This window comes from Oncorhynchus gorbuscha, linkage group LG05, assembly GCF_021184085.1.
Source record: "Oncorhynchus gorbuscha isolate QuinsamMale2020 ecotype Even-year linkage group LG05, OgorEven_v1.0, whole genome shotgun sequence".
Taxonomy (NCBI): domain Eukaryota; kingdom Metazoa; phylum Chordata; class Actinopteri; order Salmoniformes; family Salmonidae; genus Oncorhynchus; species Oncorhynchus gorbuscha.
In genome coordinates, this window is record NC_060177.1 from 61,258,278 (window position 1) to 61,275,226 (window position 16,949).

A 16,949-nucleotide genomic window follows, 5' to 3' on the forward strand; every position below is an offset into this window, starting at 1 on the left:
GTAAATCACTATTCATGCATTTAAAAGATGAATGACCCTTTATAGTTGGCCCAAGCTTAGACTTAAAGCTTATAGTGTTTGTTTGCTGATCAGATGTATAAGTAAGCTTTAGTAGCAAAAATTCTCCCTAAGCTTCTTAGTTTAGCAGCTCCACTCAGATATCTTTGCTCGTATGACGCATGTGAAAAGAGTATGAAATCTGCCGATGATAAATGGCAAGGCTTTATTCCATTTTATTTTATCTGGTCTGAAATGCTAAAACAAAGTCAAATCTGCCATAATGAAAAGGCTTTTCAGAGGTATAGAAACATTTGCTTTGTCAGTTGTGAGTAATGGACACTTGGGTACTTGTGTGAAATGCCTTGAGATTAAGATGAATCTGGCACGTCAAATATTATCTTTAAAATGGGTATTAAAAAAGTATATTCTCTGTCAATTTGTGGCTTCTTGTGTAATGAATACAGTATACTCACTGCAACCTTCAATTTTTTGGGGGTGGAGATCACTTATCCATGCAATTGGTATTTACTCTGTCAGCACAATTACTGATAAATGTTTGTGAGTCAAGAGAAAGATGCAAACGAAATGAATCTTGTTGACCTGAAAGAGAGATTTTCCCACTCTGCCTTGATACTGCATGAAGTGATGAAAGACAAATGGCATAGATCAAATGAAACGCACATTTCAGACATGGTTTCATGGTAGAACACTGAGTGATATTATGTGCTCCATGCTGAGATGATGTCTTTGGAGACTTGCAAGAGACTTGGATCAGCACTTCAAAACACCTTTTTGAAGTCAATATCTTTGGAAAATGATTTGGTTATGTTGCCACGTAAACATGGAAGAGCTTGTGGCTGTCAGTGAGATTTAACTAACATGGAGTAGCTTGGAGATGGGAGGAAGAGAGCTCTTACCTAAGAAAGTAACTGGGCTCTTAGATTAGGGATGATTGTCCGACCTTGTCTACTGTCTCTGGATGAAAACTATTTATGACAACTCTTCATGACCTCATTGGGAAAAGATCAGTGCATACTGGCACGGGCAATTAAGTGATAATGCCTGGAAAGACGGTGTCTGGAGGATATATCAGCACGGGTGTTGTTAGGCCCAAAACGAAGTTACCAACATATTCAAATAATGATTGACATTTTCATACAAAATGTTATTTTGCTGAATTGATTTCATCCTTCCACGAGATATAGTCCCGACACAAATCTAAGAATGCTACCCAAGCTGGCTGGTCGTTCGTTCTATCAGTTCGGTTGCCAGAAACGCGACCAGTCATTCAGTCTTTTTGTTCTGTATCTATGGACGCAAACCAGTTGTTCAGTCTTTTTGTTCTGTATCTATGGACACAAACCAGTCGTTCAGTCTTTTTGTTCTGTATCTATGGACGTGACCCAGTCATTCGTTCTAAATGTTCGATTGCCATACTGGCTGGCAACGTTCCTATCCCTTGCTTGCTAGCTAGCCAACAATGGCTAACTTACGGTCAAGTCAAACAGTGCAGCCAGAATAACAACAGTAGCTGCCTTTGCATTTGTTTAAGCTGTTTTCTAGTGACATTTATTTGGATACATCCATAACAATCAGCTAATGAGGTGTGATTTTGCCTGGCATAGAAAATGTGCTCTCTCCTCAGGACACTGTTGTTCTGAAGAGCTAGCCAACAACACATAATCACTTCAAATTGAAGATGGAAAGACTGCAATCTAGCTGCACTTTGTTTCGTTTGACCCTTTTTTTGACATTTCTTTGTATATATTCATAAAAATTATGGCAATTGATTCATGATTTCGACTGGCCGAGAAACGCTGTCTGTCTCGTCCCGACACGTTCATTACTATGGGACAGCTGGATATCGAATTTGAATATTGAAACAATGTTGCTAATGTCAGAGACACAAACAGCAAGGTTTATGCAAATCTCCACTGTTGAAAACTAAATGCTAGTCTTAAAGAAATGTGAGATTATGTCTAGATGCTTTTTATAGTGGAGATCAAGTTGATAAATTGCTTGGCTGGGCTGATGAGACAGTGGATTGCTCCGTCAGATGGAACAGAGTAAATAGACATTTTAACATCATAGACATTTACAGTTACATTTAAGTCATTTAACAGACGCTCTTATCCAGAGCGACTGACAAATTGGTGCATTCACCTTATGACATCCAGTGGAACAGTCACTTTACAATAGTGCATCTAAATCTTAAAGGGGGGTGAGAGGGATTACTTATCCTATCCTAGGTATTCCTTAAAGAGGTGGGGTTTCAGGTGTCTCCGGAAGGTGGTGATTGACTCCGCTGTCCTGGCGTCGTGAGGGAGTTTGTTCCACCATTGGGGGGCCAGAGCAGCGAACAGTTTTGACTGGGCTGAGCGGGAGCTGTACTTCCTCAGTGGTAGGGAGGCGAGCAGGCCAGAGGTGGATGAACGCAGTGCCCTTGTTTGGGTGTAGGGCCTGATCAGAGCCTGGAGGTACTGAGGTGCCGTTCCCCTCACAGCTCCGTAGGCAAGCACCATGGTCTTGTAGCGGATGCGAGCTTCAACTGGAAGCCAATGGAGAGAACGGAGGAGCGGGGTGACGTGAGAGAACTTGGGAAGGTTGAACACCAGACGGGCTGCGGCGTTCTGGATGAGTTGAAGGGGTTTAATGGCACAGGCAGGGAGCCCAGCCAACAGCGAGTTGCAGTAATCCAGACGGGAGATGACAAGTGCCTGGATTAGGACCTGCGCCGCTTCCTGTGTGAGGCAGGGTCGTACTCTGCAGATGTTGTAGAGCATGAACCTACAGGAACAGGCCACCGCCTTGATGTTGGTTGAGAATGACAGGGTGTTGTCCAGGATCACGCCAAGGTTCTTAGCGCTCTGGGAGGAGGACACAATGGAGTTGTCAACCGTGATGGCGAGATCATGGAATGGGCAGTCCTTCCCCGGGAGGAAGAGCAGCTCCGTCTTGCCGATGCGACCGCTCGCTCCAACCCGGAAGTCACAATTGATAGATTTAGCCGGTGTTAGCCGGTGTTAACCGGTGTTAACCGGTGTTAACTTGTGTAATAGACACCTGCTGGATTATGGTTTTAACCAATCAGCATTCAGGATTAGAACCACCCGTTGTACAATTGTTCATACATTTGCTTGGATGAGAAACTGCAGCAACACACTTTTACTCCCCTTCCAACTCAATTTGCCATGTGGAACATTCGATAGTCTTTTAACAAAAACAGAGTTTTAGTTAGTGTGCAAGGTAATTGTTGTCAGCTACTTGCTGACTATGATATCACAGGATCCCCCACAACAAACAGGACATTACTCTGACGATGCATCTTCTAACTGCTGAGTGCATGGAGGTAGAGTAGGAATCTCTTCTATTTGCATTCCTCCCTTGAGTCTGTCAAAGTCAAGGCCATTTTTCTTTACCCCCCTGAGCACTTACGGGAGGGAGCCAATGATAACGGAATTTCAATGCTCCATAAATGATCAAATTCCTTCAAGCAAGGAACTTTGATAGAACCTGCAGTATGTTTTCCATGGTTTCAAAAAATGCATGAAATTTCTCAATGGGCTGACAGAAACTGCTAACAGAGGTATACATAAGAAATTAAAATGTAATGATTATGTTCTTGGATAAGGTTGTGAAGGATTTCTGTCCAATATAGCACAGTGTGTTATTGGATTAACATACATTTCAATGTTATATCTTATTATGGCCTTCGCCTTGTGTTCAGTGTAGCAGTTTCTTACAGCTGTTTGACTATATTACCATAGTGGGGCATGCACTGCTAAGATACGGCAGAACCATTAGTTGAGTTCATTAAAGCTCTGGGAACTATTTGTCCTCTGTTAAGGATAACTTAATGTCTGGTTTCATTATCTCTCCTTTTCATTGGTGTAACTTAGCATCATATAAGATCTCTCATTTAAAGACCAAGAGAGTCCCACTTTCACACCACTGATTTACAAATAAATACTATATTTAATGTTTAATAGAACAAATCTGTACATACGGTAGTTTAATTTAGAAGCTGGTCACATGCTTAATCTGAATATATTGTATAACATATTCACCCATAAATAGCATAAATGACAGGGAATGTATGTTTTGGTAAGGCCTGTTTGGTAAGGCCTGATGTTTAACTATTGCTGTTATTTGTGCTCGTCCCCTGTCCAGGTGTCAGACAGGTGTGACTACGTGTTTGTGAATGGGAAGGAGATGAAGGGCAAGGTGAGGATGATGGTGAACTTCACCTACAGCTACCTGAGTGCCCAGCTGGAGATGAATGTATGGATCCCACGGCTGCCCCTCCAGATCGAGGTGTCTGACACAGAGCTCAGCCAGATCAAGGGATGGAGGGTGCCCATCATGACCAGCAAGAGGTACAGTAGAGCCCACCCACCAGCCACCCCCATTCCTGGCACACAGTGAAGTCTAGTGGCTTAAAAGGAAGCCCTAACTCTAAAATTAGTGTATGTTTTTATCACAAATAATATTTCTCAACGAGATCAGGCTTGTGTTTTAATACCATTACATAATGTATTAAAATAACTCAATGTGATCCAATCTACAGAGTGAGAGAATTAAAATGGGAAACAGTGATTAGGGACAGGGCACAGGATATGTGTGTGTGCATGCTTGCGTGTGTGTTTTGTGACAGGTGTGACGTGTGCTGTAGCCTAATTCAGAGTGTTTCTATTAATTCCCTAGGCTCAGCTGGAACAGTGATGAGGAGGAGGATAAGAAGGGTAAAGGCTGCATGTTGCAGTTCCAGCATGCCCTTGTGCGTGTGATCACACACTTCATCGCCGAGCAGTCGGACCCCCGGGAGCCCCAGGTCTACTTTCTGGGCTCAGACTGGCAGGTGGACGTCACCAGGCTTGTGCGCCATTTCCTCAAGGTGGAGGACACTCGCATCGCCAGACTGCAGGCAGGGAGGGTGCTGTCAGGACAAGACATGGGGACCACCTCCATCCAGGTAACCATCAGGCCTGGTGGGAAGCCTGACTGGCTGCATGTTTAAATGGGCCTTTAATTATAGAGGCGACATTGGATATTATCATGACTTGATATTTACATTGTGATATCTGTTTTGTGCCCGCGAAGGTGTTCTCCCCCCTCTCAGACTCAATCTTGGCAGAGAAGACCGTGACGGTAGTGAATGACAAAGTGACCATCACAGAGCTGGGGGTGCAACTGGTCACCGGCCTGGCTCTGTCCCTGCAGCTCAGCCCAGGAAGCAACAGGGCCATCCTCGCCACGGCAACCATACAGGAAGTGCTGCAGAGCCCCAAACAGGTGCTGTTTATGATCTTCTTGAATGACAATCAGATCAGGCACAGGTATACTTTAGATTGAGTTTAATGATATTAAATATTGTTTGTTATTTTGTCTCCTCAGAAGGCTGTGGTTAGTTCCTGGGTCCAGTTCAGCGATGGCTCCCTGACCCCTCTGGACATTTATGACCCGGCCTACTACCGCGTGACACTGACCTCTCTGGACCAGGGCGTGGTGTCGGTGCAGGGCTCCCCGCCTGCAGTGGTGGCAGAGGGCGAGGGACAGGGTGTGCTGGTCAGGGTGGAGATGGCCATCTGTGAGGCTTGCCAGAAGTCCAAACGGAAGAGCTCGCTGGCCGTTGGCAGCGGCAGCCTCAAGGTCAAGTTCCAGGTCAACAGCCGGCGCTTTTCCAGCAATAGTAGCAGCAACAGTAGCAGCAGTAGTGGAGGTGGGGTTGGCAGTGGCAGTAGTAAGGACAGCAGCAGTGACTATGGGAATGATGGAGAGGAGGTGGACAGTGAGAGGAAGCAACAGCAGCCACAGCAGCCCCTGCCCAGCAGCTCAGCCTCAGAGCGGGAGGAGAGCGCCATGCGCAAGGTCACCACAACCGCCAAATCCAGTGAGCCAGACGCCGCTCCGGGGAGCTTGTCCAGCGGTGGCAGCAGCCACGGCGGAATGGGGAGGGCGAGTGAATCAGGAAGTTTCTTAAATGCTGCAACCATCAACAGTCCTGCCAGCCCCATCAATGACAGTGATGTTAGCAGCCCTAGTGACTATGGTACAGCTGAGGGGACAGACAATGGGTTAATTGGAGGTATAGGTAGTGTTGCAGTCAGTAGCACTGTGAAGACACTTGGTAACCTGATCCACTACAATAACTTCCCCTCTCAGGTGGAGGTGCCTGACCAGGAGCGAGTCGAGGTGGACAGGGGCAATGAGGACATGCTGTCTAACCGGCCTCTCTCAGACTTGGAGATCGGCATGTACGCTCTGCTGGGGGTCTTCTGCCTGGCCATCCTGGTCTTCTTGGTGAACTGCATCTCTTACGTAGTAAAGTTCAGGCACAAACATCCCTCCTCTCATGGCCAGGAGCCCACAGGGCACAGGCACGACTGGGTGTGGCTGGGCACTGATGCAGAGCTGGTGATGAATGTGCCTGGCACTCCCCTCCAGCAAGACGACCACAGCACCACAACAGTCATAGACATTGGGCCTGATAAGACTGCCTCCCTGCCCAGGCAGCCCAGCTGCCTAGCCTCCTCTAGACCCTCCTCTCCTTTGGTCTGTGGGGGCTCCCTCGGGGCCAAGCCCATGAACCGCACTGAGTCCCTCCACTCCCCCACAAGCAAGAGGAAGAGGGTCCAGTTCACCACCTTTGCCTCTCTGGACCGTGAGCACTCCCCACACCTCCCCAGAGAGAACGGCCATGGCATCCACTGGGTGGGGAAGGAGGAGAACTATGTTGAACCCCAAGTGCCCATCACAGAACCCGTGGACCATTTATAATACACAAAGGGACCGTTTCACCCCAACTGTGGGTGTGTATGTGGCTTTGATTGCCTCAATGCCTTTATTTATAGATAAAAGCAGACACAACATAAGGAGCATCACCGCAAGTGGTTATACTTATTCATTATTTGTGGTTAGTTTTAAATATCTGTTAAGGCGTCTTACATGTAAATATCTTAAATGCTTTGTGAGAGACATTTTTTGTATTAGATATTAGAGAAAACACTGTGAATACGTGTGAGGATGCTTCTCATCAACCGACTAATGGCACTTTGTGTGGTGGACAGGATAAAACGTTTGACTCAGGCCAGTTGAAATATCTTTTTTTTTAACAAAAAAACAGAGGGTCTTGTTGCATGTGAAAAATGTAATTGTCTTACCTTTTACACTCACATGGTGGTACCCCCTAAAGCAGGGATATTCAACTAGATTCAGCCACCGGCCAATTCTTTTCTTTGTAGAATGCAAATTGACTTCAAGAAGCCGAAACGGATATAATATTTGACTATAGAATAATCATTTCAAACCTTGCTTACATTTGTACACAATCACATAAACTACATGACCACTCGTTGAACATCTCATTCTAAAATCATGGGAATTAATATGGAGTTGGTCCCCTTTTGCTGCTATAACAACCTCCACTCTTCTGGGAAGGCTTTCCACTAGATGTTGGAACATTGCTGTGGGGACATGCTTCCATTCAGCCACAACAACATTAGTGAGGTCAGGCACTGATGTTGGGCAATTATGCATGGCTCGCAGTCGGCGTTCTAATTCATTATCATGCGGAAACATGAAAGGGCCTTCCCCAAACTGTTGCCACAAAGTTGTAAGAAGCACAGAATCGTCTATAATGTCATTGTATGCTGTAGTCTTAAGATTTACCTTCATTGGGGCCTAGCCCGAATCATGAAAAACAGCCCCAGACCACCTCTATCAAACTTTATAGTTGGCACTATGCATTGGGGCCGGTAGCGTTCTCCTGGCATCCGCCAAACCCAGATTCGTCCATCAGACTGCCAGATGGTGAAGCGTGATTCATCACTCCAGAGAACGTGTTTTCACTGCTCCAGAGTCCAATGGCGGCGAGCTTTACACCACTCCAGCTTGGCATTGTACATGGTGATCTTAGGCTTGTGTGCAGCTGCTCGGTCATGGAATCCCATTTCATGAAGATCCCAACAAACAGTTTGTGTGCTGACGTTGCTTCCGGAGGCAGTTTGGAACTTGGTAGTGAGTGTTTCAACTGAGGACAGACCATTTTTATTCGCTTCAGCAATCGGCGGGCCCATTCTGTTAGCTTGTGTGGCCCACCACTTCGCAACAGAGTCGTTCCTGCTCCTAGACATTTCCACTTCACAATAACTGCACTTACCGTTGACCGCGGCAGCTCTAGCAGGGCAGAAAAAAGACGAACTGACTTGTTGGAAAGGTGGCATCCTATGACGGTGCCACTTTGAAATTCACTGAGCTCTTCAGTAAGGCCATTCTACTGCCAATGTTAAATCTATGGAGATTGCATGGCTGTGTGCTCGATTTTATGCACTTGTCAGCAATGGGTGTGGCTGAAATAGCCAAACCACTAATTTTAAGGGGTGTCCACATACCTTTGTGTATATATATAGTGTCAATCTATAATGCGTGGGAGTACTTTGGAAATAAAAATCCCCTGCGGGCTGCCAGTAAACAAACATAACATCGCTGTCTGATGAAAACCTCATAACTCAATTTGACATGTATTGAAAGCAGTACTCCCTTCAATGTATTCTGAAAATACTCTATGAACAATAAAATGTATTCAAAACAGCCTCTATCATTTCATGACTGTATGTTTGTTAATGGGACAATATTACTTTTTTCAATTTCCTGAAACATTTCTGTTGGATATGAGAGATTCATCCGACAGCGAAGCAACCCAACAAGGAATTTTTGTATATGCACTGCTTGTCTTTATATTGTGTACATTTGTTTGATTTGATTTTTTATAATGTCGGATGTGATTTTTCATTAAACATACAGTACCAGGACTCATTCAAGGGTTTTTCTTATTTATTTATTTACTATTTTCTACATTGTAGAATAGTGAAGACATCAAAACTATGAAATAACACATGGAGTCATGCAGTAACCGAAAAGGGTTAAACAAATAAATATATTTTATATTTGAGATTCTTCAAAGAAGCCACACTTCGCCTTGATGACAGCTTTGCACACTCTGCATTCTCTCAACCAGCTTCATAAGGAATGCTTTTCCAACAGTTGAAGGAGTCTCCACATATGCTGAGAACTTGTTGGCTACTTTCCCTTTACCCATCAGTCCAGCTCATCCCAAACCATCTCAATTGGGTTGAGGTCGGGTGATTGTGGAGGCCAGGTCATCTGATGCAGCACTCCTCTCCTTCTTGGTAAAATAGCACTTACACAGCTTGGAGGTGTGTTGGGTCATTGTACTGTTGAAAAACAAATGATAATCCCACTAAGCGAAAACCAGATGGGATGGTGTATCGCTGTAGAATGCTGTGGTAGCCATGCTGGTTAAGTGTGCCTTGAATTCTAAATAAATTACTGACAGTGTCACAAGCAAAGCACCACCACACCATTTTTTTAATTTACCAAGGCAAGTCAGTTAAGAACAAATTCTTATTTACAATGACGGCCTACCAAAAGGCAAAAGGCCTACTGCAGGTATGGGGATTAAAAATAAATCAAATATAGGACAAAACACACATCACAACAAGAGAGAACACAACACGACATGAAGCGAGACCTAAGACAACAACATAGCATGGCAGCAACACATGACAACACAGCATGGTAGCAACACAACATGACAACAACATGGTAGCAACATAACATGGCAGTAGCACAACATGGTAGCAGCACGAAACAGGGTACAAACATTTTTGGGCACAGACAACAGCACAAAGGGCAAGAACGTAGAGACAACAATACATCACGCAAAGCAGCCACAACTGTCAGTAAGAGTGTCCATGGTTGAGTCTTTGAATGAAGAGATTGAGATAAAACTGTCCAGTTTCAGTGGTTTTTGCTGCTAGTTCCAGTCGCTAGCTGCAATTGAACTGAAAAGACGAGCGACCCAGGGATGTGTGTGCTTTGGGGACCTTTAACAGAATGTGACTGGCAGAACGGTGTTGTATATGGAGGATGGGGGCTGCAGTAGACATCTCAGATAGGGGGGAGTGAGGCCTAAGAGGGGTTTTATAAATAAGCATCAACCACACCTCCTCCTCCATGCTTCAAGTTGGGAACCATACATTCAGAGATCATCTATTCACCTACTCTGCGTCTCACAAAGACACAGCGGTTGGAACCAAGAATCTAAAATTGACAGATTTCCATCGGTCTAATGTCCATTGCTCATGTTCCTTGGCCCAAGCAAGTATCTTCTTCTTATTGGTGTCCTTTAGTAGTGGTTTCTTTGCATAAATTTGACCATGAAGGCCAGCCTTCAGTTAATGTTGAGATGTGTCTGTTACTTGAACTCTGCGGAGCATTTATTTGGGCTGCAATCAGAGGTGCAGTTAACTCTAATGAACTTACCTTCTGCAGCAGAGGTAACTCTGGGTCTTCCTTTCCTGTGGCGGTCCTCTTGAGATCCAGTTTCATCATAGCGCTTGATGGTTTTTGCAACTGCATTTGAAGAAACTTTCAAGTTCTTGAAATGTTTTGTAGTGACTGACCTTCATGTCTTAAAGTAATGATGGACTCTCGTGTCCGTTTGCTTATTTGAGCTGTTCTTGCAATAATATAGACTTGGTCTTTTACCAAATAGGGCTAACTTCTGTTTACCACCCCTATCTTGTCACAATACAACTGACTGGCTCAAATGAATTAAGAAGGAAAGAAATTCCACAAAATAATTTAAATGCATCCCAGGCTACCTCATGAAGCTGGTTGAGAGAATGCCAAGAGTGTGCAAAGCTGTCATCAAGGGAAAGGGTGTGTCATGACGTTGCCCTCTTTGGGTACAGCAAGCCCCACCCCCCTCTCCCTGTCTCCTACACCCAGGCTGCTGTGGTCAGAGAGAGGTAATACATTCCTGGAGGAGATTATCTCCTCATGGCCACAGTATAGAGAGAGAGTAAAGTTGTCATAGAAGAGAACAAAGGAATTTCTTCCACCTCACAGAACTTGAGGTGCTAACAACATTTATGTTCTGGAGAAAGTATAAAAGATCGGTGAAGAATCCAGCTACGAACTGGTCCGTTTGGTAAAATTTTGTGAAACTCATGGGAGACAATACGGCCACATTACCATAACGCTGTTTATATAGCCTCAGGTATGAGGTTTACATCTAATTGTTGTATAAGGAATGAGTGAAGATGATACTGTTTGTAAAATTGTGTAATGTGATTTTGGACTGTTTAATGAAGGAAACTCCAATTCCCTTTGAGTTGAACTAAATCAGAGGACCACCCATGGGCACAGTCTCCCAAATAAAACCCCCACTTTGAGAATTTCTCAACAGACCATGTTGCTCTCAATTACGAGAGGACAAAGGTTGCAGACCAGCTTACCTCGATAACGAGAGGGCCAATGTTTGAGATCAGACTGCTGATTCTTTTAACCATCCCACGTGGTCATCGCGGTCAATGATACCGACAGAATAAGAACAAGTCTTTGATATTAATTATTAATCTACAGCTAGGAATTCGGTATCATTGACCGCGAAGACCGACAACCGCCGAAACGACATGAATGAATGTCACTCTGAAGGATCCAATCTAACCACGACAGAGAGAAACAAACTTTTCAACAGAGATCCCGACGACACACAGAGCGTAAATATATTGATTGCAATTGTTTCCGAATGAGTGAGCGTTCATGCGCAAAGGATTAGCATTTCAATTGTTATAATTAGCAACTCTGTAGTGACTTCTCAGCTGACCCCCACTCCCCTTTTGTCTAACAAGCCGCCATGCCGGTTTAGCCCACTAGGGCACATTCCCCTATCATTTCTTGTAACCATATTTACTTTGTTTGTTTGTGTGTGCACTTCTGTGATTAGTTAGTTAGTAAATCAATTGATGTATGGATGACTCATAGTGAAGACTGGATTCGTGCAGATAACCAACAATTTTATGACGTTTGGAATGAGACTAATGTGCGGTAAAGAATAATTCATTAATCAGAAGACTGTTGATCAGATATGAAAATATCTGAAAAGTTATAGTAGGAACATTTGGAAAATTTGTAATCTGAATATTTTTTTTGGGTTAGTACATGATTCCATATGTGTTATTTCATAGTTTTGATGACCTCACTATTATTCTACAATGTAGAAAATAGTAAAAATAAAGAAAAACCCTTGAATAAGTAGGGGTGTCCAAAATTTTGACTGGTACTGTCATCTGAATGATGTTTGTATTCAATAGTTCCACTGTTGCATATGTAGTTCTATGGTACTGATCATGTGAAATGTTTGATTCTAGACTAGACATTTTGACTAATCTGTTATAGAGCTCTGCTACACAACCGGAGATGACAGGCCCCAAACTTATACATCAGTTGAGGGATGGGTAGGGCCTATTTTTTTTATCAATAACTGTAAGGGCAGGGCTCTGCTATTGCTAACTTGATTTACATTTTAAAGCTGAGCCATTTGCCCGTGTTCTGCTGCGCAGTACAGTCATATCTGACTAAGATCATAACATGGTGTCAGAAGTGTTCCTTAAGTTTTGTTTGATTTTACAGTTATATAGTTAGCTAACTGCTCTCATGTCTCTTCATTGAGCCGAGTAGCCCAAGTGGAGCCATTGCTATGGATACTCAGGCTCAGAGAGCCATGAGTAGAGCGCATGCAGAGCTCTTTTTTCAGAGCTGATCTATTTGGTCAAAACAACAAAAAAAGGTCAGAATTGGGGTACCTAGGGTGCCTCCCGGGTGGCGCAGTGGCTAACTGTGCCACCAGAGACTCTGGATTCGCACCCAGGCTCTGTCGTAACCGGCCCTGACCGATAGGTCCGTGGGGCGACGCACAATTGGCCTAGCGTCGTCCGGGTTGGGGAGGGTTTGGCCGGTAGGGATATCCTTGTCTCATTGCGCACCAGCGACTCCTGTGGCGGGCCCGGGCACAGTGTGCACCAACCAAGGTTGCCAGGTGCACGGTTGGCTTCCGGGTTGGATGCGTGCTGTGTTAAGAAGCATAGCGGCTTGGTTGGGTTGTGTATCGGAGCATGCGATTCTCCGGTACTGTTGTATACTTTCTGTTTGATGATTCATTTTGAAGGAAACCTTAACAGAAGCCAAACACCATTTAACCATATTTTATTGAAAATGATACATAAGTAAACAGCATTGATCAACTTTCATTACAAAAATGTAATTAATCAATTTCAAAAAGGTTTTCTGTAGGCTGTTTGGAAATAATAAATAATAAGTAGAGTAAACATGACAGAGTCACAGCACTTCTTTTATTGGACACCATTTCACCATTCATTCAATAAGACTACATATGTGCTTTCAAATAAAGTAACCTCCACCTCTAGCACTTAAAAGTACATTTCGCTAATCAAGTTCAATTGTGCTGCGTAGATTGGTCCGCATAGAATTAAAGGTAGACTCAGCGATATGACATACACGCCGAAAGTAAACAGCATAGTGGGTCAATTTCCTCAACAACTAAGCTACCAAGGTGCAACAGCGTGAAGCGCACCCATGCAGATACTGTGTCGCACTGGGCACAGACGTCAATTCAACATCTATTCCACGTTTGTATAACGTAATTTAATTTAAAGTACGTGGAAACAACGTTGATTTCAACCAGTGTGTGCCCAGTGGGGTGTGACTGTGTGAGAGCGAGGTCTTGCATCGCTCATCTCAATATCTGCGGTGTTTTCGTGGCAACATCATTTCGCTGAGTCTGCCTTTAAAGCTTGAGAGCCAGAAAAGACTTCAGAAATGATACCTGATCATTAAAGCTATTTATCCCTTTATGGATGCAAGCACCTCTTTAGGCCTTTCCCACTGGGCACAAACTGGTTGCATCAATGTTGTTTCAAGGTAATGTGTATTGTGACATGGAATCTGTGTGGAATAGATTTGAAAAAAGTCATATGTAAACAGTTGTTTTGAGGGTGGAATTTCAACCACAGGATTATGTCATCATTGTGACCAATTTTCAACATCCAAAAACCATGTATAAAATATGTTGAATTTGTGTCTTTTTGAAACAACGTCAGATCTTCAACATTATATCAACTATCAGAAAAATAACTATAGGCTGGGCAGCACCTCTTACTGGAGAATTGATCTATCTATAGCTATTCATTTAGTCTCCAATCCAGGGTTTTAACCAAGCTCAGCCCTGCTTAGCTTTGTAAGTCGCTCTGGATAAGAGCGTCTGCTAAATGACTTAAATGTAAATGTATCACTGACTACTACCAATATGCTATCGTGAGAATGATTGTTGTGATCTCTTAATAATTAAATATATCCACTGTTGTTATCAAAGTCCTTCCAAAGGGTAGGTTTAACAGAGTACATTAAATGCATCAATGATACTATTTGGGCCAATACGTACAGCAGTCATCAACAGATATTGTTTCAATTCAACTCAGGGTTCAACAAAAAATAGACAAAACATAAAGGCCTAGAGTTTCAAGCTTTGGTTGATTTCAAAAGTAATCTTCAAGTTAATCATTGACATTTTGGATTCACGCTTCCATCTCAACCAAAAATACTAAAAAGTTTGAATGTTTTCCTTTTTTAAATTTTAAAGTAGCACTTATTTTGCTGATAGCTACTTTATTGAGCAAAAATCGACTTACTATGACTGAGAAATATGGTTGTCCCACCTAGCTATCTTACGATGAATGCACAAACTAAGTCACTCTGGATAAGAGCATCTGCTAAATGACTGAAATGTAAAGGACTAAATAAAATCAAATTTTGTTTAAAGTGCATTTCAAGTTTGATTAGATTTAATAGCATTCTGTAAACATATATGTTTTGTTGATGTCTACACGTGAAGCCAACATGTCAATTATTAATTTGTAGACAAACTGGATGGTCTTTGCTATCCGGGATGTTTGGAACATCCCAACTCCATTGAAGTTGAAATGTAAAATGGTTAAAGAGCGACTGCCTTTAAAAAGCAACAAATCCCTTTAAAAACATGGCATCGATATGAGTCAGAAACAGTTATTCTAGTGTCAAAATCAAATAAAAATAATCAATTGGATCATTTTGGCCATTAAGTCAGTCTCGTCTAAAACAAAGTCTGGAACATCCGCCCGTCAAAACGGTTGGAGGTTGGGTTTTGATTTGACGATGCCCATTTTCCCATTAATACGGGGTGAACAGCTGCGGTGATCGCTCTCTATCCAATAGCATAGACAGTGAGGCAGACCTGCCCAGCGGCTCCGACTTTGTTTGCATGAGACAACACAGTGCCCATTTGATTTTTGATTTTAGACTGCACCAAACACCTTAGTTAAATGTAAAATTGCACAACTAAAACTTCCTCAGCAAAAACATCAAAATTAATGAAAGATTTCTGGAGTTATCTTAGATTCATTCTGGGGATTTTGAGGAAATGTCTCATGATGAGGGATGAGGATCATTATTGACCAAATACTTATTTTCCACCATAATTTGCAAATAAATTCATAAAAAAATCCTACAATGTGATTTTCTGTTTTTTTTTCTCCATTTTGTCTGTCATAGTTGAAGTGTACCTATGATGAAAATTACAGGCCTCTCTCATATTTTTAAGTGGGAGAACTTGCACAATTGGTGGCTGACTAAATACTTTTTTGCCCCACTGTATGTCCCAAGGATCCAGGATAGCACTAACCCAAACTGGATATGGATTTGTATCTTCTGCTTGTGTAGTTCCGCCTGTGTCACTAACTTAGGGCTCTATTGAATCTGTATCGATGAATCGAATAGAGCCCTTGGAGTTGTTCCTGAGAGAAAGTAAGGTTGAGACAGAGGACCTGGTTATTCTGTACAGCCTTAGCGAAGCGTGTCCACCAGCCTCTGGTAGGCCTCCCTCTCATGGTCCAGGCTGTGGTGCTCCTCAACATAGCGCTTCCCGTTCACCACCACACGCTCCCGCAGCTCTCCGTCTACCAGCAGCCTCTGAGATACACGCACAAATTCCTGGAAGAGGTGGGGCAAGGACAATCAATGCTTCAGAAGTTACTGAATGAAGCATACATCTGTACTAGTATTTTACCCCAAAAGAACAATTATACTTGTTAACATTTTTTTTAGACGTTTAACAAGCCTCTAAGAACCCATTAAAGCAGTGAGTTAATGAGGTGTAACCAACCACAGCAGTGAATGACATGAGGGAGTGTTGCTATTCTGACTTGTAAACACTCATTGAATGTGCTCTGCCTTGCTAATTGATGGAGACATCTGTGACCGGTTTCAAATAGGCAGGTGCAATGGCCCTTTCCAACCTACTCTGATGGCTGCTGCTTCCTATTTGCTTATGAAGGGAGTGGAACACAAACAGTGTCTGTCTGCTGCTATTTAATGGCCCTGCCACACCAGCTGTCAGGATGAGATGGGGAGAAATATATCAAGCAATTACAAAATGAGTAATGACATTCTCCCTGAGCGCCGGTGGAAATGTTTGGAGCCCATAAGGTCCTTCTTGAATTCTGGCAGTTTTTTTAGTGTCCTGGGAGGCTGTGACCAGGGCTGTAATAATGCAGAATCACACAGCCTTTCAGTGAGGGCTCCAGCACAGCATCCAAGATCTCCTGGAGCAGAGAGCCTTGTGGGTAAACAGAGCCGCAGCCAACGCCAGAGCATCAGGCCGTTTCACTTCACTCAAGTGATGTGACCATGTTTGGAGTGCCTCTTCATTTGAGATTAAGCCATATGAGAGAGTCATGAAGTCCCAGCAAAACCACTAAAAGTCAAGTTATTCTATAATCAATGGACTCCATAAAAAATATACTACAGTCGTTCTGAAAATGCCATACTGTTTATAGTGCTACAGGCATTCAAGTGCTTGATCGTTTGACAGCCTTTGCATTGAATTTTCAATACTCTTGAGGAGTTATGTACAGTATCAAATGAACAAGTCACCACCACAAACAGATCAATGGCCAATAACACATTATCATCCCTGGGAAAGGCTTATGCAACATGTACATTATCCTGTGTGAAAAAGTTGTGTCAGCCAG

The 16,949-nt window shown here is 43.2% G+C and overlaps 2 protein-coding genes across 4 annotated transcripts in view; one reads left to right on the forward strand and one right to left on the reverse strand.

Annotated features, from left to right (window-relative positions):
- Positions 1-7,813, forward strand: part of LOC124036240 (transmembrane protein 132D-like) — a 58,611-nt gene extending 50,798 nt beyond the window's left edge. Inside the window, exons 6-9 of the mRNA XM_046350542.1 lie at positions 4,171-4,376; positions 4,705-4,972; positions 5,101-5,292; positions 5,395-7,813. Coding sequence (XP_046206498.1) covers positions 4,171-4,376; positions 4,705-4,972; positions 5,101-5,292; positions 5,395-6,777 — 2,049 coding nt within the window. The 3' untranslated portion in view covers positions 6,778-7,813. The remainder of the gene's footprint in view (positions 1-4,170; positions 4,377-4,704; positions 4,973-5,100; positions 5,293-5,394) is intronic.
- Positions 7,814-13,054: 5,241 nt separating this feature from the next.
- Positions 13,055-16,949, reverse strand: part of glt1d1 (glycosyltransferase 1 domain containing 1) — a 43,709-nt gene continuing 39,814 nt past the window's right edge. For all 3 annotated transcript variants that reach the window (XM_046350550.1, XM_046350551.1, XM_046350549.1), the window contains one exon: positions 13,055-15,909. In XM_046350550.1, the coding sequence (XP_046206506.1) occupies positions 15,763-15,909 (147 nt within the window). In that variant the 3' untranslated portion in view covers positions 13,055-15,762. The remainder of the gene's footprint in view (positions 15,910-16,949) is intronic.